The following is a 24,309-nucleotide window of genomic DNA, read 5'->3' as shown; positions in this document are numbered from 1 at the left end:
AAACGTTTTGGGAAAAAAAAAGTTCTTTTATATGTATCTTTGAATAAAGGTTGTATAAAATACAGTATAATAATAATGTAATGGTATTTGGCTTGAATCCATTTGCATCTTTATTTATTATTTTTTTATTCATATGTGAGGATTTAATGGCCTAGCACCGCTCTGTAGGATGACAGCCTGGGTTTGTGTAGGTTTGTGTCGTGACAGCGAGCAGGCGTACAGGAAAAAACTGTCTAAAGCTTGGCACAGCTGACGGTACGAGCAAACCAGTAACGATGGAGGGAGAATAAAAGAAATATTTTAACCAACTTAATGTCCGCGTGAGTTGGTCCTGATTCCAACTCTGGCATGTTTTGCCAGAGATGTCTATCTTGGGCAACATCGAATGACTGTATTTATAGTTTTAATTAAAGGCAAGTTTCCAGCAGTTGCTTGATAAAAGGAAGATCCAAGAAAGGACCCACTTTGCTGGTCTAATCCTGCTCTTTAGACTCTTTTTGCCACACATATGTTCTCCTTCACCCTCTTCACCACGAGCACAGTCTGATCCTGGGCTTTACAGATTTATTTAGAGATTACATGAAGATGGTATGAAAACGATCATGTGATCACCTGATAATTATTCCATACTAATATGGGTCTCCTACTTTTATTTTTGGCCTCTGACAGGTGTGTTTTTTCCCCAGCAGCCTGTGCGAAGGCTTGAATTATGCAGACTCTGAGTGTGAGATGAGCTCTAAACTTAGAAGCGGCTGATTGTCTTCGCCCTTATTCAATCTTCAAGTGGCTGTCGCTTCCAGCCGGAATACTAAACATGACGGTTCAACACCGAACTGTTTTCTTCTCGGCTGGCGACGGTGCCGGTTCAGACTCTACCACATACCCTTGAGCAAGGCAGAGGACTCTTCATGTACACCTTTGTATAAACCTCATTCCTTCCTTACCTGCACTTTTTCCTTCTTTTGTAATTACTCTACCTGATGAATGCTCATTTCCTTCCTCCCTTAGCTTCTTTCCTTTCTTTCCTCCCCACCCCTTTTTCATCCTGACTTATTCCTTCATTCTTCATTTCCTTCTCCTCCCTAATTCAACCCACATCTCCCTCCCTTCTCGACTGATTCCCTGGACTCCATCTGCCTGCCCTTGTTTCTTATTACTCTCACTGTAATTGTTCATTTCCACATCTCCACCTGTGGCCCCTTATACCTTCTTCTCCTCCTTCCTAGTTCCCTCCCCTTCACTCCTTCCTCGTTCAAATGTTTGCCTGACCCTCAATCCTTCCATCTTTCACTCTGACTCAAACTAATAAACGTGGTAGTTACCGTAATTACGAGATTCAAATTTGCATTTTTTTTTTTTTACAAAAGCTGCGGTCTCGCTTGAGATGCGAACCCGCATTCTAAATATGGAATTAGTTTCATTTTCGTGAATATTTAAATGTCATTTTTATGGCGATCTTGAGATTTAAAGAGTAAAATAATTTGTCAAAATAAATAAATACATATTTAATAATCATTTGCTCCAACGAAAGCGGAATATCAGGTTGAAAAAAAACAATATTATTGTTTATTTATTGCGTGACAAAAGCAATTTTTTATCAAATGTCTCGCGCTTCCTGGCAGCGTTCAAGCGTCTTTACCGTAAAATGAGCAATAAACGCGCGAGATTTTTTCTTTTGATGTCACGTGACCCCACGTCGCTCCATCCCCGTTCTTGATGACGTCACGTGGTTGCCATAGTTTGGCCTTTAATGTGTCTTCCACATGTTTCGAATCTTATATATAGATGTTGCGGTACAATATATGGATTACTGCCTTTTGTTGATCGATGTAGTTCGCCAGCACTACCTCTACAAAGACAATGTAAGTGACGACAATTCTTTCACAATTCTTCAGACCTGAATATAGTATCCTTCAAATATCACACACATATATATCCTGAAGTGGGTGGTTTTAATGGGGTTTATATGATCCGCTTTCGAACTACAATCGAACTCTTTTTTTTTTTAAATAAATATATACACTGTAAGATTGCGATTTCCACGTGACATGTGTGGTTGTTGTGTTGTTAATCTCTTTGTCGATTTTAATTCAGATGATGGACGATCCAGCTGGACAGTATCACTTCTATGAGGACAGAAAATATTTCCCTGAAAGTTACTCCGTTTACACGATACCAGGTAAATTATTATCAACTGTTTGTGTGTCTATGGTGAAAATATTAAGCTCCTATAAATGATATTTCAAACATTGATGTTTAATGTTTGGTTATTTTTTAAGGTTTAAATAAGGTCATGCTTTGCTAAAACGTTTTGTCTTTCATTTTCTCATCTACTTTATTGTTCTTTACTGTCCATCCGTCCAAGGAAACCCTCACCAGTTCCAGTATGAGTGTCCCCAGAAGCTGCAATTCACCATCGTCAACAATGTTCCACCTACAGCGGAGAGTCTTCCACAGAGTCTCCAGCCCACCAGTGGTCTGCAGATGTTCTCCACCAAGACACTTGCAAGTACGACTCTATGACATGAACCCAGCGATGAGGCCAGAGCTGTTGTTGGTTGTTTGGTTCTCGACTCATATTGTGTGTGTCTTCAGACGAAACGAGCACCTACCAACTTCACGACACCAGCTCCGACCTGCAGCAGCTGGTCGTCCCCCTCGACAACTTGAACCCCAAGAAGCTGGGCCAAGACCCGACACAGAAGCGAGCGGTGCGGCTGATGAAGAACAGGTGGGAGACGAATGGACTTTGTACGGTAGAATTAAATTGTCAAATGAAAAAGATGCATTTGATGTGAAGCTGTCTGCTTCCTGCCGGGTTTGTTGTGTACCTTCCATGGTACCATTCTTAGTAGTAAGTAAAAAAGTAAGTAAACAATCAAAACAATATTCAATAAAGTATATACTTTAAAGGGCAAGATAAAACTGATAACACAACAGGAGTTCCAGAAAATCAAGGAAAAGCCTGAACAAATAAAAATGTCTTAAGATGTTTCTTAAAGGAGTCAGTAGATCATCAAACACAGAGGGAGAGGAAAATTGTTCCAAAGCATAGGAGCAACAGCCTGGAAGGATTTCTCTCCTCTGGTCCTGAACCGTGTGCGTGGAACCATCAGTAGATTCTGATCCACAGACCTCAGAGCCCGAGCTGGGGTGTAAGGCAGGATCAGATCAGTGATGTAAGGAGGAGCCTGACCATGAATAGTTCTGAAAGTAAGAACCAGAATTTTAAAGTTGATCCTGAAAGAAGAAGAAGGAGGAAGTAGTAGAAAGAGGGATTACTAAATCTTGACCATGAGTAAAAGGTCGGACTCACCTACAACATATGCAATAAGCTGGTTTCCCCATTTACTACTGCTAGCTATTTTATTTTGTATTTGTAATAGTATTAACTCTAAATGTAACTCTTTCCGTGTTTTGTCAAATCTAGTGGATATTTCTCTGGCCCCCAAAAGAGTTAATATTGAGATCATATTAGGAGAAAAAAAATGTTCGTATCATTTTTAAATAATGGGTTACAAAGGGACTCAAGGTGGCGCAGTGTTTAATGCGATATCTCTTTGCGCTTGATGGATCTACTGACTCCTTTAAGAAACATCTTAAGACGATTTTATTTGTTCAGGCTTTTCCTTGATTTTCTGGAACTCCGGTTGTGTTCTCAGTTTTATCTTGATCTTTAAAGTATAAACTTTATTGAATGTTGTTTTGATTGTTTAAGCGCTTTGTGACCCTGGTCTAGAAAAGCGCTATACAAATAAAAATTACTTAAAGATATTACTTATAAACATACAGAGGTTGATGAACTTGGGAAATTTTCCGGTATGAGTGTGTGTGTGACTGGTTGTGTGTCTCTGTTTGCTCTATGACACACCCGTCCAGGGTGAACTCTTGCTGAAGAAAGTGGGGTAGGCTCCAGCCCCCCATGACATCCATAAGGGGATATAAGTGGAGGGAAATGGGTGGATGGTTTATCTAAATTAAATTTGTATATTTAAGGTTATATTTGTTGATCTTTAAGTTTTTGTTTTACATTTAAACTGTTTGATGTTTTGACTTCTTTCTTTTGGCTCGATGACCCTTACAACAGTCACGGTATAATAATGTGGCTCCTGAAGTAGTTGAATTTCCAACCCCTGGTATAGACGGAACATCAGACGTAGTAGGGCAACAAGAAATATTGTTTCTTCAATTAAACTACACATTTTGTTGTCAAATGATTCCAAATCTGTCCCTCTTTCCATCTTCGTCATGTGATCAGCAAGTTCAATTTCCCTCCCTCCAGGATCGCCGTGCAGGAGTTCCGACAGAGGAAAAAGGAATACGTGGAGCGGTTGGAGAAGCAAGCGGCCGACCTGCAGATACAACACATTGCTCTGAAGGAGGAGCTCAGTGCCCTGAAGACCAAATACGGACTGTCTGAGTGACTCTCGAGAGGGAATCCTCTTCTTCAACATTAAGCAGCATTTGAAGCCTCGTTGGGCTGGAGTGACATTGTTTCCCCCGTAAACAATGCTACTTCTCCCTCAGTGAGGGACTCAAACACTGTGGTGTAATACAGGTGCTTTTTTTTTATTCCATTTTTAAATAAAGGAACAGATGACCGACGAGACTCCCCTGTGACTGAGTTGAGGTTTAATAAGTCTCTCCAGATCGTGAAGAGAAATGTGCTCGAAGAAAACACTTTGATAATGATAATAAATTCAATCTCATATTTCCAGAATGAACAAATGTATACAACTTCGTATTGTATATATACACAAGTACTTTTTCAACACTATCCAACCCACTCTGCTGCAGGACAAACTGACTAAGATGCATGTGGACCCTGGTCTGGTCTCCTGGATTACGGACTATCTTACTGATCGACCACAGTATGTCAGGCTGAAGGATATCAAGTCTGACACTGTGGTGTGCAGTACAGGAGCACCTCAGGGGACAGTACTGGCCCCTCTCCTCTTCACCATCTACAATTCAGACTTCTGCTACAACTCAGAGCTGAGTCTCGTCCAGAAGTATACTGACGACACTGCCATTGTTGGATGCATCAGGGACAACAGCGAAGACGAGTATAGGAGTCTGATAAGTGACTTTGTGGACTGGAGTGAGAGGAACCACTTGCAGCTGAACACCTCAAAGACCAAGGAGCTGGTCTTGGACTTCGGGAGGTCCAGGACAAAGCCACGTCCAGTGTCCATCAGAGGCGACGAGGTGGAGATAGTGGACAACTATAAGTACCTCGGTGTGTGGATGGACAGTAAACTGGACTGGTCCTGCAATACAGACCATGTATATAAGAAGGTTCAGAGTAGACTGTACTTTCTGAGGAGGCTTCGATCATTTAACATCTGCAAGAAGCTCCTCTGCATGTTGTACCAGTCTGTAGTGGCCAGTGTTCTATGCTGTGGTGTGTTGGGGTGGAAATGTGTCCAAGAGGAGTGTCAACAGGTTGGACAGGTTGATCAGGAGGGCTGGCTCTGTGGTTGGAATGAAGCTGGACTCACTGGTGACAGTTGCTGAGAGGAGATCACTGGACAAACTACTGTCCATCATGGATGATGACAGTCATCCTCTCAGCACTGTCATCAGTGAGCAGAGAAGCAGAATGAGTGCACGAATGCTCCTACCCAGGTGCAAAACAAATAGACTCAGGGACTCATTCATCCCTCGGGCTATTAAATTGTACAATTCTGAGTTTGGGGGCAGGAGTGGAGTGAGAGTATCTGGATGTTCTGTTCTATGTTAGTCTTTGTATCCTTTGTCTTTGTTGTTTTTCTTTGACCTATGTTCTTTATCTTTATACTTAGATTGTGTCATCTTGTTCTTTCTCTTATGTTCTTTTCTTATTTTATTTTTTATGTATTATTTTTTATTGTTTATGAAAAATTGCTGGCTACTGGAAAAAAAAATTCCCGAAGGAGACCTCCTGAGGGATCAATAAAGTTTTACCTTACCTTACCTTACTTGTAATTCATCCATTAACGTGATGATTAATCCAAATACATAATTATTGAATTAGAGCTTGATTTCAAACACATCTCTTTTTACGTTTTGTTCATTTGAAAATATACCTATTGTCAAGTTTACAGCGAGGACTGTTCAGTTTCACCTGGTTTGGACATTTTCAAAGGAGACTCAGAACGGAAGCGACATCGCTCTCTAGCGGCTGTTTGCTTAAACTGCAGTTTCTACTTTTATTCTACGACTCGTCCTTTGTTTTTATACAGAACACATCACAGGTTGTATAAGTATTTCTATTTAATCTGATGAATTAGTTAAAACGTTGTTGCAACATTCTCGTATGTATGTTGTGTTTCTTGGCCATGTTGTTTCTTAGGTAATTAAACACATATACCGATTGATATAAATTGAAAAATTGTTAATTAATTGTACATGTGGATTTTAACAAAATAATGAAAAAAATCTATAAAGTTTTAAGAGAAAACGAATAAAAAAGTTTTTCCTGGAGATGCCGGGGATTGAACCCGGGGCCTCATACATGCAAAGCATGCGCTCTACCACTGAGCTACATCCCCAGATAACGTCTATCAGGCAGTGCAGGCGTTTTAAAGATAAAACATGTTTATTTTCTTTTCTATTGACATTCTAAGGTTACACGGCAATAGGACAAAAAAAACACACCATTTGGGGGATAAATACGGACTTAGTTGTGGAAATCTATTTTCTATATAGACATTTTCTTTACGCATTTATTTGCTCATGTTATTCCTCTACTACTTACGGTGGCTGAGGAGGACAAAATAAGCTTACGCAGTCTTGGGAATCCAAACTGCGGAGACTTTCTACATTTGATTTTGAATTAGTTTCTGAATGTGGGTCATTTCTATAGTCTGTTCATTTGATATAGTTTGTTCATTTGTTTCATTGCTTTAATTGTTAATTTGTTTCAATTGTGTGTTTTATAGATAAGACAAAAGAAGAATATATTAATTCTAGTTTTTAACAGACTTGTGTTCTGTTATCTCAAAAGAAATACATTGAGATTAACAAACAGTCATTTCCAGACTGACCTGTCCATACAGAAACTGAGGAAAGAATTTTAAGTCTTATTTAGATGATGATCATTTATTTTATTTTTTTTGAAAAAAAACAAAAACTGTTTAATGTCACTCAGATTCAGGGTTAGGTGATGAACTCAACTTGTAACAGATTTGCCCCCAGAGTTGTTGCATCAACAGCCTGACAAAGCTTCTCGAACCCTTATCTCTCTTCTTTGTGTGTTACTAGTGGAGCTGTTGAAGTTTCAGCTTCCGGACGACGGTGAGTCAGCCGAGCTCAGAGCAGCATCTGGTGCAGATCAACTGCAGAAACACATTAATTTCCTCGAAAGAAGGGAACTTTGCAAAACAACTGCACTTCAGATGAAATTGCACAATGAATGGCTGTCAGCCTGTGCTGGGAGGACGACAAACGTTACTTCACTGTGAGCCACGTGGTTTGTCAGGATATTGGAGCTGAAGTGGCCTGAGAGTGGCGTTGCTTAATAGTGTATTTGAAGCTCTGGTTACATGAGTTAGACAAACTTATTTTAAGACCAAGATTTTCTTCTTTCACTTCCACTTGTCCAGTTTTTAGACATCATTCATCGACAATCTTTTTTTTTCAACTCGTTCAAATATATTTGATTAGTAATCAAACATTTTTCAGCTGTTCAGACGAGTTAGTTTTCAGAATGAAAAGCAGCATCTTATTCTTATTTTTGATTTAACTGTAAATACTTTTTACTACACACATTTTATTTGACTTATTAATTTATTTATTAATGTCACATATTATTGACTTGATCTATGTCGTTTAATCATTATATTTGTCATGTGATCATATATTTGTACATTATATATGTCCTGTGATCATATATTCGATCATTATGTTTGTCATGTGATCCTATATTTGTCATGGGATCATATAGTTGATCATTATATACGTCATGTGATCATATATTTGATGATTATGTTTGTCATGTAATCATATATTTGATGATTATGTTTGTCATGTGATCATATAGTTGATCATTATGTTTGTCATGTGATCCTATATTTGATCATAATGTAAGTCATGTGATCATATATTTGATCACTATGTTTGTCATGTGATCATATATTTGATCATTATGTATGTCATGTGATCATATATTTGATCATTATGTTTGTCATGTGATCCTATATTTGATCATAATGTAAGTCATGTGATCATATATTTGATCACTATGTTTGTCATGTGATCATATATTTGATCACTATGTTTGTCATGTGATCATATATTTGATCATTATGTATGTCATGTGATCATATAGTTGATCATTATGTTTGTCATGTGATCCTATATTTGATCATAATGTAAGTCATGTGATCATATATTTGATCACTATGTTTGTCATGTGATCATATATTTGATCATTATGTTTGTCATGTGATCATATATTTGATCATTATGTATGTCATGTGATCATATATTTGATCATTATGTTTGTCATGTGATCATATATTTGATCATTATGTCTGCCATGTGATCATATATTTTATCATTATGTATGTCATGTGACCATATATTTGATCATTATGTTTGTCATGTGATCCTATATTTGATCATAATGTTTGTCATGTGATAATATATTTGATCATTATATACGTCATGTGATCATATACTTGATAATTATGTTTGTCATGTGATCATATAGTTGATCATTATGTATGTCATGTGACCATATATTTGATCATTATGTTTGTCATGTGATCATATATTTGATTATAATGTATGTCATGTGATCATATATTTGATCATTATATACGTCATGTGATCATATAGTTGATAATTATGTATGTCATGTGATCATATAGTTGATCATTATGTTTGTGATGTGATCATATATTTGATCATAATGTATGTCATGTAATCCTATATTTGATAATTATGTACATCATGTGATAATATATTTGATCATTATATTTGTCATGTGTTCATGTATTTAATCATTGTTTGTCATGTGATCATATAGTTGATCATTATATTTGTCATGTGATCGTATATTTATGTTACTTGAACATTTTGTGTGCAAGTATGCAGATCAATATAGCTACAGAAAGTGAGATTAAAAATAAAAAATAAAAAAATGGTTTTCCAAAAAATAAATCATGTCAATCACTTTCATGGCCATTGAACCAGTTGAGGAAATTCAAGCAGCAGATTTAGTTCTGCACTGAGTTGGTGTGACTGCGGAGCAACTGCATGTTAGTTTAGAGCCCCATGATGACACCATGCGTTTCTACCTCGGGTCACTTCTGGTCATGAATTCATCCTGGTCCTAATGATCACTAATCTTGTTCTGGTCTCTTCCCCTCGAACCTCTGTGGTCTTGTCTTGTTTTGTCAGACCTACAGCAATGAGCAATACGTTTGATGACTCAGCAAGTTTCATTATAACTCACTCGCACAACACACACAAATGAACACACAGAACAACATTTAAAAGTCTGGACGGCAACGTTACAGAATCATTGTCCCGGTCCTGTGCGGCCATCTGCTGCTGAAGCAGCTTTTGTGTTCCGACAAGCAGCTGAATAATTCAGGATAAATAACTGGAACAGCTGCCATGAATGATGCATGAACTCATCATCTATATTTCATTATTCTCTACTTTTATTTCAACTGCCGAGTCAGCAGGTTTGACTTTTTAACAGGAAGATCAAGTACACCGTCACAAATGTGGACAAAACTGAAACTCTGGTGATTGCTCCTGATGATAAAGCTCAGGGTTGAGTCAGTACTTGGGCGACTTAGGTCAGTCTGTCAAACTGAGCCTGAGAAACCTGGGTGTTGTATTTGACAAAGACATGTCTGTTGTTCAACACTGCAGAAAACTGACCAGAAACTGTTTCCTTCAACTGAGAAAAAATCTCTAAACTTGATTTCACTGTTATGTTTTACTTTTATTGTGATTTTAATTTGTTTGGTGACTTTCCTCCTCTCTCCCCAGGGCTTGACTGACACTGGCACACTGCTGGAGCTGCTCAAGCGTTCAACTGCACGACTTCTACCATCCGCCTCCAGACCAGTGTGCCGGACCAAAGTTACCCCAACGTTGGTAATTGGCTGCAAATTCTCTTCTCGTGTTTCTTCCCTTGGATTTTGGATATTGGACCTTGCATCTTTCCTGAGTATTTAAGTTGTTTTTTGAGACTGCTTTTGTTTTCAGAACCCCTTTCCAGTTTTTTTTCCTTCTTCTGTTTATTCCCCGTGTTGGTGGTCGATTTGGTTTTGGACTTTTCTTGTGAGATTTGGACTCTTGTTTGTGTTTGAACCTTGTGTTATTAAATAGTATTCTTATTTTACCTGTTTTGTACTTTGCTTTAGACTCTTCACTCGAACTTGGGTTCCGTTCCATATAGATCATGACAGTCACAACACGATCTGGAGCTCAAAATTCATGCGTTTGTCTTCTCGTTTGAACTCTTGTAACACTTTATTTGCGTGTCTAAACAAGAAGGATCTGTCTCGCCTGCAGTTAATACAAAACTCTGCAGCGAGAATTATGACCAGCTCTAGTAGAAGAACTCACATTTCCTCTATCCGTAAAACTTTTCACTGGCTGCCAGTTTCTTTCAAGATCTATTTTAAAATTCTGGTTGTTATTGTTTGTGATTGTTTAAGTGCTTTGTGACCTTAGTCTAGAAGGCCTAGAAATAACCATTCTTTACTTACTTACGTATCCTGGGCCGAGCTCTGACACCAACACCGTTCGCGGGGCAGCACCTCGATAACCAGTGACTAAACACATCATCATTGCCCATATTGGGGAGGGGTCCAGAGAACACTGCAGATCCGACATTGTTTGTGCGTATGTCCACACCCACTGAACATTAGTTTTGGTGACCTCAGACCGGTGTAATCGGATGTCATTGCCAGCGACATGAAAAATTCTCTTACTTAGCATTTACTTAGCATTTCTGCATTATCAGCTGACAGGCAGAAAGTCCATGTGTTTTCTGATTTATGTTTCATTTTTAGTTGAAGGGATACATTGTTCAGGTATAGTGTTTCGCGTTTGTTTTAAAATAAAAGTTTCTTGATAGGCTATAGCTAACCCATTGTCATTGAATGCAGATTTTTAAGCTTCGATTTCTGGCTTCGATTAGGAATAAACTTGTATACTGAATCCGAGACTTGTAAATGAAGAATCCTTGAGGGGTCAATGAAGTGTATCTAAACTAATTGCTGATCCACATGTAAATGTAGTTTAACACTAATAATTGTTTTACACATGTACTGTATGTTTTTGTTTTGTAAATTAAAATGAGAGACAAACCTCCATAATGGTGTTTCGCTCGTCTAACTCGTGCACACATTTATTGTGAATTCATTTTAATAGAACTTCCATCAGTGAGTGTGAAAATAAATAGCATCTTATAAAGAATAATGTGAATAATCGAACTGAACGATGAACTTTAATGTATCAACGAGGCTGTTGAAATCAAAGTAATCTTAAACAGTTTTTGTAACTGTAACTTTAACTTGTTTCTTTAAGGGAAACTAATGTTTTGTTTTAAGTGTGTCTTAAAAAGATGTTGGACCTCTGTGGACTCATCAGTATGTTTGTTTGAACAAAAGTCTTGTTTCATTTAAATATTTACATTAGAAAATGATCTCAAGACCCGCCCACTGAAATATTTTTGTTTTTCCGGAGAAGAAGTCTCATTTAGCCTGACCACACCCACTCTGCTGTGATTGGTCAAGCAGGGAGGTTTGTCACTGCACATCATCAATTCCGGAAGTATCCACCTCCATTGGACTCAATGTATAAACAAAGCAGGCCGTGATTACAGTTGGCTGGAAGAGGAGGGAAACCATTTTAACATCATAGTGGACTCTGCTCTCGTAACCTCTTGTTTGCCCAAATGTCAGACGGTGGAAAACGTTATAAAGTAATAATTTCAAAACGGTGGTCATGATAATTACTTACTGCATCTTGGAGATGAAGACTTCAACATTTGAAACATGTGAGTGAGTTTACTATTTATTGCAGTGATGACATGCTTATTGGAAAAAGTCCTTGAAATAGATTCAAAGAGGAAATATGGCAATAAAAAAACCTGCATCAATTCTTCAATGCAGAATAAATGATTGCAGGACGATCTGTCCCAGTGGTGCCAGTAGAGGATCTGGGTACATGGACCTCTGCGTAGACGGCACCCTGCTGTTGTCCACTGTCCACCGGAGCAGCTGGCTGGTCAAGGTTCCTCCCCGAGAAGTTAATCTCACTATATAAAACATCTTCTCTGGACTCGTGTTGATTGGAAGCTGAATCTCCAGGAACCGTAGTCTAAGTGAAAAGGGTCAAATAAGTAAAACAAAAAGTTGTTCTGTTTCTTCCACATTATAAACTAGCTTTCTCAAGGAGAAGCAATAATGTTTTTATTGACATGAGTCAAATCATTTCAAGGATCTTAGTTGTTAACCTGATTTATTTTTGGTCATTTGTGTCTTTATAAAATCCAGTGCACACCTTGGCGGAATTATGCGTTAGTTATGTTCTATTAATAAAATGTAAGGTGATCCGATGGACTCACCCGAGGTCTCGTCTTCATACATGTGCAAACTCTGAACTGTTGTTTCCTGTAAAATACAGCAAATCATCCTAAAACAAAACATTTTAAAATGCAAAAATGGACTGCAAAACCTCCTCCTTTTTCTGAAACCACAGGAATATTACATAGACTCCACGTTCATTAAAATGTTTAAGTCTTTTCTTCCAACTGATCTCTTACCGAGGTCTTTCGAACGTAGGCCAAGCTCGCTCTGTCTGTCACCATGGTGCCATCCATGCCTTTTGCCTCTGCTATCCCGGCCTTATATTTTTCACCCTTAACCCACCTTGATGCTGGCTGATGGCAGCTAGCAGTGCCTAGAGTCCCTGTACTGTAGAGACTGTTCTGTCTCACCATTAATTATAAGGTGAGTAAACTACTAAATGAAAGTTATAGGACGTTTCTTCTCCTGCACACTAGAGCGCTGGTGAGGCTGTGTGTTAGGCCAAGTCTAAGCCACTAATCTTCCTTCTAGGGACTCAACTGCTGCCAGTGATACTACATAGACCACTAGGGTCCACGACTTAAAGGGTGTACCGACCCAATGCTGGTGGATTTAGTTTAGTTTAAATCAACCGTGCAGATAAGACATGTTAGTGAGCCCATCTCTGAGTTCCTAATTCTAATTTAGACAGTTAGATGAAACAAGATAACTGTTGGTCAACAAAGAAGGATATTGAGGTGTATCATTTCTTTCTACTACATTAAAAGGAAGAACCTCACCAAACTTACCAAACACAGATGACCAGACAAACAAGCATCAAGAAAGCGATGATTCCTCCACCAATGATCCCATAGGTTGTTGTATCGTCAGAAACACTAAGTTGTATGTTTGCTGATCTCCCGACACCAATTCCATTTGTGGCTGAGCAGTACAACACAACAGTGTGTGTCCCAGTCGTAACTGCATGGACTTGTCCGTGTGAAACTATAGTGGAACCACCACTGCTGGTCTGAAACCAGGTGAATTGGGTGACAGCAGGATTTGCTGTACTGTGACAGGTGAGGTTCACCGAGCTACCTGCTGGAACGACAGCTGATGGATGGATGGAAACAAACGTTTCTTTAGGAGAATCTGAGGAGAAGAAATGCTAACGTGAGTTTGGAGTTAAAACAGGGTATCATGAGAGAGATTGACTTCCTCACATGAAACGCGCAATCTTCCCTCCGCCGTCACCACTTGAGTGTTCTTCACTGGATATTCAGCCAAACATTTGACCAATAATCCGTCATCTTTGTAGGACACAGTGATGGTTTTATGGAGTTTCGTAACACGGGTCTGGTGAGTGGCTTTGTCCACCGTGGTTTGAAGGTTGTCAATGAAGCTCCAGGAAAGTTTTGGAGGCTCTTGTGGACACGGAGTGTGAGCTGAGCAGGTGAGAGTGACAGCCTGGTTCTCCTTCAGCTCACCAGAGAAAGACAGTTCAGGCTTCCGAGGAGATTCTGGAAAATAATCCAACATCAGCTCTGAGCATACACTTTTAACTCCATATTGTGTTGATTGCATTATTTAACAATACCTTTAATTGTACAGTTCCATTCACTTTTCAATTAATTTAAGTCTCAAATAGAATTGGTTGGAAGGTACAAGATTTACCGCGTAAGTACTATGGAATCCAATTAATACATTAATACAAATATCAATATTCAAGTGAAAAATGTTAAAATGTATTAAATTTATACTCTCAGAAATGTTGTGAGAATATATTGGTGTATAATATTTCGCTACAAATACAGCTATGTCAAACTGAAGTCAAAAGTTACATCAATTTATTTGTAATAACAAAGATTCATTCTTACCAACCACAGTAATATGAAGAGGCTCACAGAAAGCAGTTGCAACGTAGTTCTTGGACTCAATTCTGAAATGGTACTCTGCGGAACTTGTGGTTAAATCTGAAAAAATGGTGGTGCAGTTGTTCTCCTTTAAGTTTCCAATGAGTTCTATGGAGTGTTTACTTTGTTGGCTGCTTCTTGTACTCTTAATCCACAGACCAGACAATTTTCCATCCAAGCTTGTTTGTAAAACATCAAATCGACAAGGAATTATCAAACATGATCCAGCATGAGCTTCCACACTTCTTGTAAAATACGTTTTCAATTGTGCATCCTGGTAGCATGTAGAAACATCTGTGAAAACATTTGCTGAAATCACAAAAAATGTTTTGTTACTATGATCAGAATCAAATCAGTTTCAAACTGATCAGCATCAATCCATCAACTTACCTGAAATACAGAGAAAACTTGCGAAAACGAATGCATTCAGCAACATATTAATTCCTACCAACACAAACACAGAATGTTAAAGTTAACCAAGTTCCTTTTATTATTAGTGAAAATATTAAAAATATAAATATATATAAAGTATGGACACCTAAATTAATATAGAAAAAAAACGATCTTCTTCTCTGATTAGTAAGAAGGTAAGTAAGTAAACAGTATTTATAGAGCGCTTTTCCAGACCAGGGTCACAAAACGCTTAAACAATCAAAAAATACCCAATAAAATGAATACTTAAAAGGTCAAGACAGCACTGAGAACAACACAAGAGTCTCAGAAAATCAAGGAAGAGCTTGCACAAATACAAATAGTTATTTCCTTCCAAATTAAGTTCTCCAAAAATGCCTGATTTCATATTAATACAAGGAGCTTTATAAAATTAAAATAGAGATAAAAATAATTAAAAGTGTCTTACCAAGAATGATCTGGAATTTAAAAAGACAATTTAAGTCAAAGAAATTGCTAAAAAAAAAATAATAATAATTGGAGAGATTGGAGTAAATTTGTGCCGGGATGTTCGCTCGAGTTCATGAAGTGAAAGGCAAAAAAAAAAAATAAGCAAACACATTCTGGAGACTTCCTCAACATTTAATTTTATACACAGGGGAACTGTGTTTGCTACTAATGAGAAGTTCCAAAAATGCAAATTGTCAGCAAATCTATAAAAAAAAGAGGAGTATGATCGAACATGGACATCAAGATTATTATTATTCATACAATCTGTTTTGTTCCATTTTGTTCGGGAGGTTCAGCCAGCTGGTTTGTACGTCACAAAAAATTAAATAGAGCAAATATCATTCCCACATATTTAAAACAAGACAAAGAAAGTGGAGCTTTCAACTAAAAAATTAAATAGATTGCATCAGCAATTAATGAAATGTATGCATTTCTCTCCTTCGTGCCTTTTTTTCTCAGTTTTATTACATAAAGCTGAATAAAAACCTTGACCATCTGTAACCTTGCCTCGGCGTCTCGCCTTCCTGAGACGAGAAAAGAAGACTCTCTGTCACTGTGGTGGCTGCTGGTAGTTGTTGATAAGTTGACCACTTCTTTTTTTCATGTACGTGTGAACTTGGTCATCCTTTAGCAGAATAGTAAGCGTTACCATCTGACACCAAGGAGTTTGCATGTTTGCTCTCTGTATGTCTTCCCTTTTCTTGCGTGCACACTCAGATTGTCGTATACCATCCAAAGCAGACCATGCTTGACTGTAGGTGTGATGTGGACACGTCTCAGGGTGTCACAGTCAGAATAAACCTGTATGAGGTGAATCCGAGACTTGTAAATGAAGAATCCTTGAGGGGTCAATGAAGTGTATCTAATCTAATTGCTGATCCACATGTAAATGTAGTTTCACACTAATAATTGCAAGTTTTACGCATGTATGTTTTTGTTTTGTGAATTAAAATGATATAGTTACAAATAAAAATGTTTTTTAAATACAAAAATACAAGTGTGGATATCACAACACACGTGCAACCATTGAAGATTTGCAGATCAAGTTGTAACCGTTACAAATATTACTGAGACAAACCTAGCTCCATAATGGTGTTTTTCGCTCGTCTAACTCGTGCACACATTTATTGTGAATTCATTTTAAGAGAACTTCCATCAGAGTGTGTGAAAATAAATATCATCTTATGAAGAATAATGTGAATAATCGAACTGAACAATGACATTTAAAGTATCAACAAGGCTGTTAAAATCAAAGTAATCGTTAACGTGTTACCGTCTTTGTAACTGTAACTTTAACTTGTTTCTTTAAGGGAAACTAATGTTTTGTTTTAAGTGTGTCTTAAAAAGATGTTGGACCTCTGTGGACTCATCAGTATGTTTGTTTGAACAAAAGTCTTGTTTCATTTAAATATTTACGTTAGAAAATGATCTCAAGACCCGCCCACTGGAATATTTTTGTTTTTCCGGAGAAGAAGTCTCATTTAGCCTGACCACACCCACTCTGCTGTGATTGGTCAAGCAGGGAGGTTTGTCACTGCACGTCATCAATTCCGGAAGTCTCCACCTCCATTGGACTCAATGTATAAACAAAGCAGGCCGTGATTACAGTTGGCTGGAAGAGGAGAGAAACCATTTTAACATCATAGTGGACTCTGCTCTCGTAACCTCTTGTTCGCCCAAATGTCAGACGGTGGAAAACGTTATAAAGTAATAATTTCAAAACGGTGGTCATGATAATAACTTACTGCATCTTGGAGATGAAGACTTCAACATTTGAAACATGTGAGTGAGTTTACCAATTATTGCAGTGATGACATGCTTATTGGAAAAAGTACTTGAAATAGATTCAAAGAGGAAATATGGCAATAAAAAAACCTGCATCAATTCTTCAATGCAGAATAAATGATTGCAGGACGATCTGTCCCAGTGGTGCCAGTAGAGGATCTGGGTACATGGACCTCTGCGTAGATGGCACCCTGCTGTTGTCCACTGTCCACCGGAGCAGCTGGCTGGTCAAGGTTCCTCCCCGAGAAGTTAATCTCACTATATAAAACATCTTCTCTGGACTCGTGTTGATTGGAAGCTGAATCTCCAGGAACCGAAGTCTAATTGAAAAGAAGTAAAATAAGTAAACAAAAGAGGCATTGTTTTTTTTATTTAAAATAGTCTCAATTCCCATTATTTCCCTAATATTATTTCTAAACATGATGAAAATAATGGATGCATGGAAAAATGCATCAACTTTTATGATGACTGTAGCTAAAGAATATATTGTTGCCGTTTCTTCCACATTATAAACTAGCTAACTCAAGGAGAAGCAAGAATGTTTTTATTGACATGAGTCAAATCATTTCAGGGATCTTAAAGTTGTTAACCTGATTTATTTTTTTGCTAATTTGCGTCTTTATAAAATCCAGTGCACATCTTGGCGGAATTATGCGTTAGTTATGTTTTATTAATGAAATGTAAGGTGATCCGATGGACTCACCCGAGGTCTCGTCTTCATACATGTGCAAACTCTGAACTGTTGTTTCCTGTAAAATATAGCAAATCATCCTAAAACAAAACATTTTAAAATGCAAAAATGTACTGCAAAACCTCCACTTTTTCTGAAACCACAGGAACATTACATAGACTCCACGTTCATTAAAATGTTTAATACTTGTCAGGTGTCTTTTCTTCCAACTGATCTCTTACCGAGGTCTTTCGAACGTAGGCCAAGCTCGCTCTGTCTGTCACCATGGTGCCATCCATGCCTTTTGCCTCTGCTATCCCGGCCTTATATTTTTCACCCTGAACCCACCTTGATGCTGGCTGATGGCAGCTAGCAGTGCCTAGAGTCCCTGTACTGTAGAGACTGTTCTGTCTCACCATTAATTATAAGGTGAGTAAACTACTAAATGAAAGTTGTAGGACGTTTCTTCTCCTGCACACTAGAGCGCTGGTGAGGCTGTGTGTTAGGCCAAGTCTAAGCCACTAATCTTCCTTCTAGGGACTCAACTGCTGCCAGTGATACTACATAGACCACTAGGGTCCATGAATTAAATGATGGACCGACCCAATGCTGGTGGATTTAGTTTAGTTTAAATCAACCATGCAGACCAAACATGTTAGTGAGCCCATCTCTGAGTTCTTAATTCTAACTTAAACATGAAACAAGATAACTGTTGTTCAACGAATAAGGATATTGAGGTGTATCATTTATTTCTACTACATTAGAAGGAAGAACCTCACCAAACTTACCAAACACAGATGACCAGACAAACAAGTATCAAGAAAGCGATGATTCCTCCACCAATGATCCCATAGGTTGTTGTATCGTCAGAAACACTAAGTTGTATGTATGCTGATCTCCCGACACCAATTCCATTTGTGGCTGAGCAGTACAACACAACAGTGTGTGTCACAGTCGGAACTGCATGGACTTGTCCGTGTGAAACTATAGTGGAACCACCACTGCTGGTCTGAAACCAGGTGAATTGGTTGACAGCAGGATTTGCTGTACTGTGACATGTGAGGTTCACCGAGCTACCTGCTGGAACGACAGCTGATGGATGGATGGAAACAAACGTGTCTTGAAGAAATGCTAACGTGAGTTTGGAGTTAAAACAGGGTATCATGAGAGAGATTGACTTCCTCACATGAAACACTCAGAACCAAGCTTCCCTCCGCCGTCACCACTTGAGTGTTCTTCACTGGATATTCAGCCAAACATTTGACCAATAATCCGTCATCTTTGTAGGACACAGTGATGGTTTTATGGAGTTTCGTAACACGGGTCTGGTGTGTGGTTTTGTCCACCGTGGTTTGAAGGTTGTCAATGAAGCTCCAGGAAAGTTTTGGAGGCTCTTGTGGACACGGAGTGTGAGCTGAGCAGGTGAGAGTGACAGCCTGGTTCTCCTTCAGCTCACCAGAGAAAGACAGTTCAGGCTTCCGAGGAGATTCTGGAAAATAATCCAACATCAGCTCTGAGCATACACTTTTAACTCCATATTGTGTTGATTGCATTATTTAACAATACCTTTAATTGTACAGTTCCATTCACTTTTCAATTAATTTAAGTCTCAAATAGAATTGGTTGGAAGGTACAAGATTTACCGCGTAAGTACTATGGAATCCAATTAATACATTAATACAAATATCAATATTCAAGTGAAAAATGTTAAAATGTATTAAATTTACACTCTCAGAAATGTTGTGAGAATATATTGGTGTATAATATTTCGCTACAATTACAGCTATGTCAAACTGAAGTCAAAAGTTACATCAATTTATTTGTAATAACAAAGATTCATTCTTACCAACCACAGTAATACGAAGAGGCTCACAGATCGCAGTTACATTGTAGTTCTTGGACTGAATTCTGAAATGGTACTCTGCGGAACTTGTGGTTAAATCTGAAAAAATGGTGGTGCAGTTGTTCTCCTTTAAGTTTCCAATGAGTTCTATGGAGTGTTTACTTTGTTGACTGCTTCTTGAACTCTTAATCCACAGGCCAGACAATTTTCCATCCAAGCTCGTTCGTAAAACATCAAATTGACAAGGAATTATCAAACATGATCCAGCATGAGCTTCCACACTTCTTGTAAAATACGTTTTCAATCGTGCATCCTGGTAGCATGTAGAAACACCTGTGAAAACATTTGCTGAAATCAGAAAAAATGTTTTGTTACTATGATCATAATCAAATCAGTTTCAAACTGATCAGCATCAATCCATCAACTTACCTGAAATACAGAGAAAACTTGCGAAAACGAATGCATTCAGCACCATATTAATTCCTACCAACACAAACACAGAATGTTAAAGTTAACCAAGTTCCTTTTATTATTAGTGAAAATATTAAAAATATAAATATATATAAAGTATGGACACCTAAATTAATATAGAAAAAAAACGATCTTCTTCTCTGATTAGTAAGAAGGTAAGTAAGTAAACAGTATTTATAGAGCGCTTTTCCAGACCAGGGTCACAAAACGCTTAAAAAATCAAAAAATACCCAATAAAATGAATACTTAAAAGGTCAAGACAGCACTGAGACCAACACAAGAGTCTCAGAAAATCAAGGAAGAGCTTGCACAAATAAAAATAGTTATTTCCTTCCAAATCATGTTCTCCAAAAATGCCTGATTTCATATTAATACAAGGAGCTTTATAAAATTAAAATAGAGATACAAATAAATAAAAGTGTCTTACCAAGAATGATCTGGAATTTAAAAAGACAATTTAAGTCAAAGAAATTGCTAAAAAAAAATAATAATAATTGGAGAGATTGGAGTAAATTTGTGCCGGGATGTTCGCTCGAGTTCATGAAGTGAAAGGCAAAAAAATAAATATGCAAACACATTCTGGAGACTTCCTCAACATTTAATTTTATACACAGGGGAACTGTGTCTGCTACTAATGAGAAGTTCCAAAAATGCAAATTGTCAGCAAATCTATAAAAAAAAGAGGAGTATGATCGAACATGGACATCAAGATTATTATTATTCATACAATCTGTTTTGTTCCATTTTGTTCGGGAGGTTCAGCCAGCTGGTTTGTACGTCACAAAAAATTAAATAGAGCAAATATCATTCCCACATATTTAAAACAAGACAAAGAAAGTGGAGCTTTAAACTAAAAAATTAAATAGATTGCATCAGCAATTAATGAAATGTATGCATTTCTCTCCTTCGTGCCTTTTTTTCTCAGTTTTATTACATAAAGCTGAATAAAAAACTTGACCATCTGTAACCTTGCCTCGGCGTCTCGCCTTCCTGAGACGAGAAAAGAAGACTCTCTGTCACTGTGGTGGCTGCTGGTAGTTGTTGATAAGTTGACCACTTCTTTTTTTCATGTACGTGTGAACTTGGTCATCCTTTAGCAGAATAGTTAGCGTTACCATCTGACACCAAGGAGTTTGCATGTTTGCTCTCTGTATGTCTTCCCTTTTCTTGCGTGCACACTCAGATTGTCGTATACCATCCAAAGCAGACCATGTTTGACTGTAGGTGTGATGTGGACACGTCTCAGGGTGTCACAGTCAGAATAAACCTGTATGAGGTGAATCCGAGACTTGTAAATGAAGAATCCTTGAGGGGTCAATGAAGTGTATCTAATCTAATTGCTGATCCACATGTAAATGTAGTTTCACACTAATAATTGCAAGTTTTACGCATGTATGTTTTTGTTTTGTGAATTAAAATGATATAGTTACAAATAAAAATGTTTTTTAAATACAAAAATACAAGTGTGGATATCACAACACACGTACAACTATTGAAGATTTGCAGATCAAGTTGTAACCGTTACAAATATTACTGAGACAAACCTAGCTCCATAATGGTGTTTTTCGCTCGTCTAACTCGTGCACACATTTATTGTGAATTCATTTTAAGAGAACTTCCATCAGAGTGTGTGAAAATAAATAGCATCTTATAAAGAAAAATGTGAATAATTTAACTGATCGATGACATTTAAAGTATCAACAAGGCTTTTAAAATCAAAGTAATCGTTAACGTGTTACCGTCTTTGTAACTGTAACTTTAACTTGTTTCTTTAAGGGAAACTAATATTTTGTTTTAAGTGTGTCTTAAAAAGATGTTGGACCTCTGTGGACTCATCAGTATGTTTGTTTGAAAAAAAGTCTTGTTTCATTTAAATATTTGCATTAGAAAATGATCTCAAGACCCGCCCACTGGAATATTTTGTTTTTCCGGAGAAGAAGTCTCATTTAGCCTGACCACACCCACTCTGCTGTGATTGGTCAAGCAGGGAGGTTTGTCACTGAAGGTCATCAATCCCGGAAGTCTCCACCTCCATGGGACTCGTTGTATGAACAAAGCGGGCCGTGATTACAGCTGGCTGGAGGAGGAGAGAAACCGTTTTTACATCATAGTGGACTCTGCTCTCGTAACCTCTTGTTCGCCCAAATTTCAGACGGTGGAGACTGTATGAAGTAATAATTTCAAAACATGGTCATGATAATAACTTACTGCATCTTGGAGAGGAAGACTTCAACATTTGAAACATGTGAGTGAGTTTACCATTTATTGCAGTGATGACATGCTTATTGGAAAAAGTCCTTGAAATAGATTCAAAGAGGAAATATGGCAATAAAAAAACCTGCATCAATTCTTCAATCCATAATAAATGATTGCAGGACGATCTGTCCCAGTGGTGCCAGTAGAGGATCTGGGTACATGGACCTCTGCGTAGATGGCACCCTGCTGTTGTCCACTGTCCACCGGAGCAGCTGGCTGGTCAAGGTTCCTCCCCGAGAAGTTAATCTCACTAGACAAAACATCTTCTCTGGACTCGTGTTGATTGGAGGCTGAATCTCCAGGAACCGAAGTCTAATTGAAAATAAGTAAAATAAGTAAACAAAAGAGGCATTGTTTTTTTTATTTGAAATAGTCTCAATTCCCATTATTTCCCTAATATTATTTCTAAACATGATGAAAATAATGGATGCATGGAAAAATGCATCAACTTTTATGATGACTGTAGCTCAAGAATATATTGTTGCCGTTTCTTCCACATTATAAACTAGCTAACTCAAGGAGAAGCAAGAATGTTTTTATTGACATGAGTCAAATCATTTCAAGGATCTTAGTTGTTAACCTGATTTATTTTTTGGTAATATGCGTCTTTATAAAATCCAGTGCACATCTTGGCGGAATTATGCGTTAGTTATGTTTTATTAATGAAATGTAAGGTGATCCGATGGACTCACCCGAGGTCTCGTCTTCATACATGTGCAAACTCTGAACTGTTGTTTCCTGTAAAATATAACAAATCATCCTAAAACAAAACATTTTAAAATGCAAAAATGTACTGCAAAACCTCCACTTTTTCTGAAAGCACAGGAACATTACATAGACTCCACGTTCATTAAAATGTTTAAGTCTTTTCTTCCAACTGATCTCTTACCGAGGTCTTTCGAACGTAGGCCAAGCTCGCTCTGTCTGTCACCATGGTGCCATTCATGCCTTTTGCCTCTGCTATCCCGGCCTTATATTTTTCACCCTGAACCCACCTTGATGCTGGCTGATGGCAGCTAGCAGTGCCTAGAGTCCCTGTACTGTAGAGACTGTTCTGTCTCACCATTAATTATAAGGTGAGTAAACTACTAAATGAAAGTTGTAGGACGTTTCTTCTCCTGCACACTAGAGCGCTGGTGAGGCTGTGTGTTAGGCCAAGTCTAAGCCACTAATCTTCCTTCTAGGGACTCAACTGCTGCCAGTGATACTACATAGACCACTAGGGTCCATGAATTAAATGATGGACCGACCCAATGCTGGTGGATTAAGTTTAGTTTAAATCAACCATGCAGACCAAACATGTTAGTGAGCCCATCTCTGAGTTCTTAATTCTAACTTAAACATGAAACAAGATAACTGTTGTTCAACGAATAAGGATATTGAGGTGTATCATTTATTTCTACTACATTAGAAGGAAGAACCTCACCAAACTTACCAAACACAGATGACCAGACAAACAAGTATCAAGAAAGCGATGATTCCTCCACCAATGATCCCATAGGTTGTTGTATCGTCAGAAACACTAAGTTGTATGTTTGCTGATCTCCCGACACCAATTCCATTTGTGGCTGAGCAGTACAACACAACAGTGTGTGCCACAGTCGGAACTGCATGGACTTGTCCGTGTGAAACTATAGTGGAACCACCACTGCTGGTCTGAAACCAGGTGAATTGGTTGACAGCAGGATTTGCTGTACTGTGACATGTGAGGTTCACCGAGCTACCTGCTGGAACGACAGCTGATGGATGGATGGAAACAAACGTGTCTTGAAGAAATGCTAACGTGAGTTTGGAGTTAAAACAGGGTATCATGAGAGAGATTGACTTCCTCACATGAAACACTCAGAACCAAGCTTCCCTCCGCCGTCACCACTTGAGTGTTCTTCACTGGATATTCAGCCAATCAAATGGTTTTATGGAGTTTCGTAACAAGGGTCTGGTGAGTGGCTT

General features: G+C 38.0%; 3 protein-coding genes and 1 non-coding gene across 6 annotated transcripts; 1 reads left to right on the top strand and 3 right to left on the bottom strand.

Moving 5' to 3' along the window:
• Positions 1–1,755: 1,755 nt before the first annotated feature.
• LOC148082027 (cyclic AMP-responsive element-binding protein-like) lies at positions 1,756–4,609 on the top strand. The gene is made up of 5 exons (XM_087788104.1): positions 1,756–1,862; positions 2,095–2,179; positions 2,366–2,509; positions 2,596–2,731; positions 4,283–4,609. Exons 1-5 carry the CDS (start codon positions 1,764–1,766, stop codon positions 4,422–4,424), a joined length of 606 nt encoding a protein of 201 aa, XP_087644230.1. The 5' UTR covers positions 1,756–1,763; the 3' UTR covers positions 4,425–4,609.
• A 1,852-nt stretch (positions 4,610–6,461) lies between these two features.
• trnaa-ugc (transfer RNA alanine (anticodon UGC)) lies at positions 6,462–6,533 on the bottom strand. Its single transcript has one exon. It is a non-coding gene; the product is annotated as a tRNA-Ala (tRNA).
• Positions 6,534–12,041: 5,508 nt separating this feature from the next.
• On the bottom strand, positions 12,042–18,614 carry LOC148082025 (B-cell receptor CD22-like). 3 transcript variants are annotated; one of them, XM_087789128.1, is made up of 9 exons: positions 18,578–18,614; positions 17,823–17,868; positions 15,294–17,439; positions 14,825–14,878; positions 14,399–14,743; positions 13,745–14,041; positions 13,331–13,673; positions 12,581–12,626; positions 12,042–12,333 (listed from the first exon to the last, which is right to left on the bottom strand). In XM_087789128.1, exons 4-9 carry the CDS (start codon positions 14,868–14,870, stop codon positions 12,109–12,111), a joined length of 1,302 nt encoding a protein of 433 aa, XP_087645254.1. In that variant the 5' UTR covers positions 14,871–14,878; positions 15,294–17,439; positions 17,823–17,868; positions 18,578–18,614; the 3' UTR covers positions 12,042–12,108. The 3 variants fall into 3 exon arrangements, 2 of the variants coding, with proteins under 2 accessions (XP_087645254.1, XP_087645255.1); XR_015710903.1 differs by lacking the exon at positions 18,578–18,614 and having other exon boundaries at positions 14,426–14,743; positions 17,823–17,958; XM_087789129.1 differs by lacking the exons at positions 15,294–17,439; positions 17,823–17,868; positions 18,578–18,614 and having other exon boundaries at positions 14,825–15,233.
• LOC148082024 (vascular cell adhesion protein 1-like) lies at positions 18,574–24,292 on the bottom strand. The gene is made up of 6 exons (XM_087788375.1): positions 23,795–24,292; positions 23,052–23,097; positions 22,456–22,671; positions 20,531–20,540; positions 19,013–19,278; positions 18,574–18,966 (listed from the first exon to the last, which is right to left on the bottom strand). Exons 1-6 carry the CDS (start codon positions 24,169–24,171, stop codon positions 18,574–18,576), a joined length of 1,308 nt encoding a protein of 435 aa, XP_087644501.1. The 5' UTR covers positions 24,172–24,292.
• Between the last annotated feature and the right edge of the window lie 17 nt (positions 24,293–24,309).

This window comes from Callionymus lyra, chromosome 4, assembly GCF_982586985.1.
Source record: "Callionymus lyra chromosome 4, fCalLyr1.hap1.1, whole genome shotgun sequence".
NCBI classification, from domain to species: Eukaryota; Metazoa; Chordata; class Actinopteri; order Syngnathiformes; family Callionymidae; genus Callionymus; species Callionymus lyra.
The sequence above is the reverse complement of the archived record's forward strand: the minus strand, read 5'-3'. Positions and strand labels throughout refer to the sequence as shown.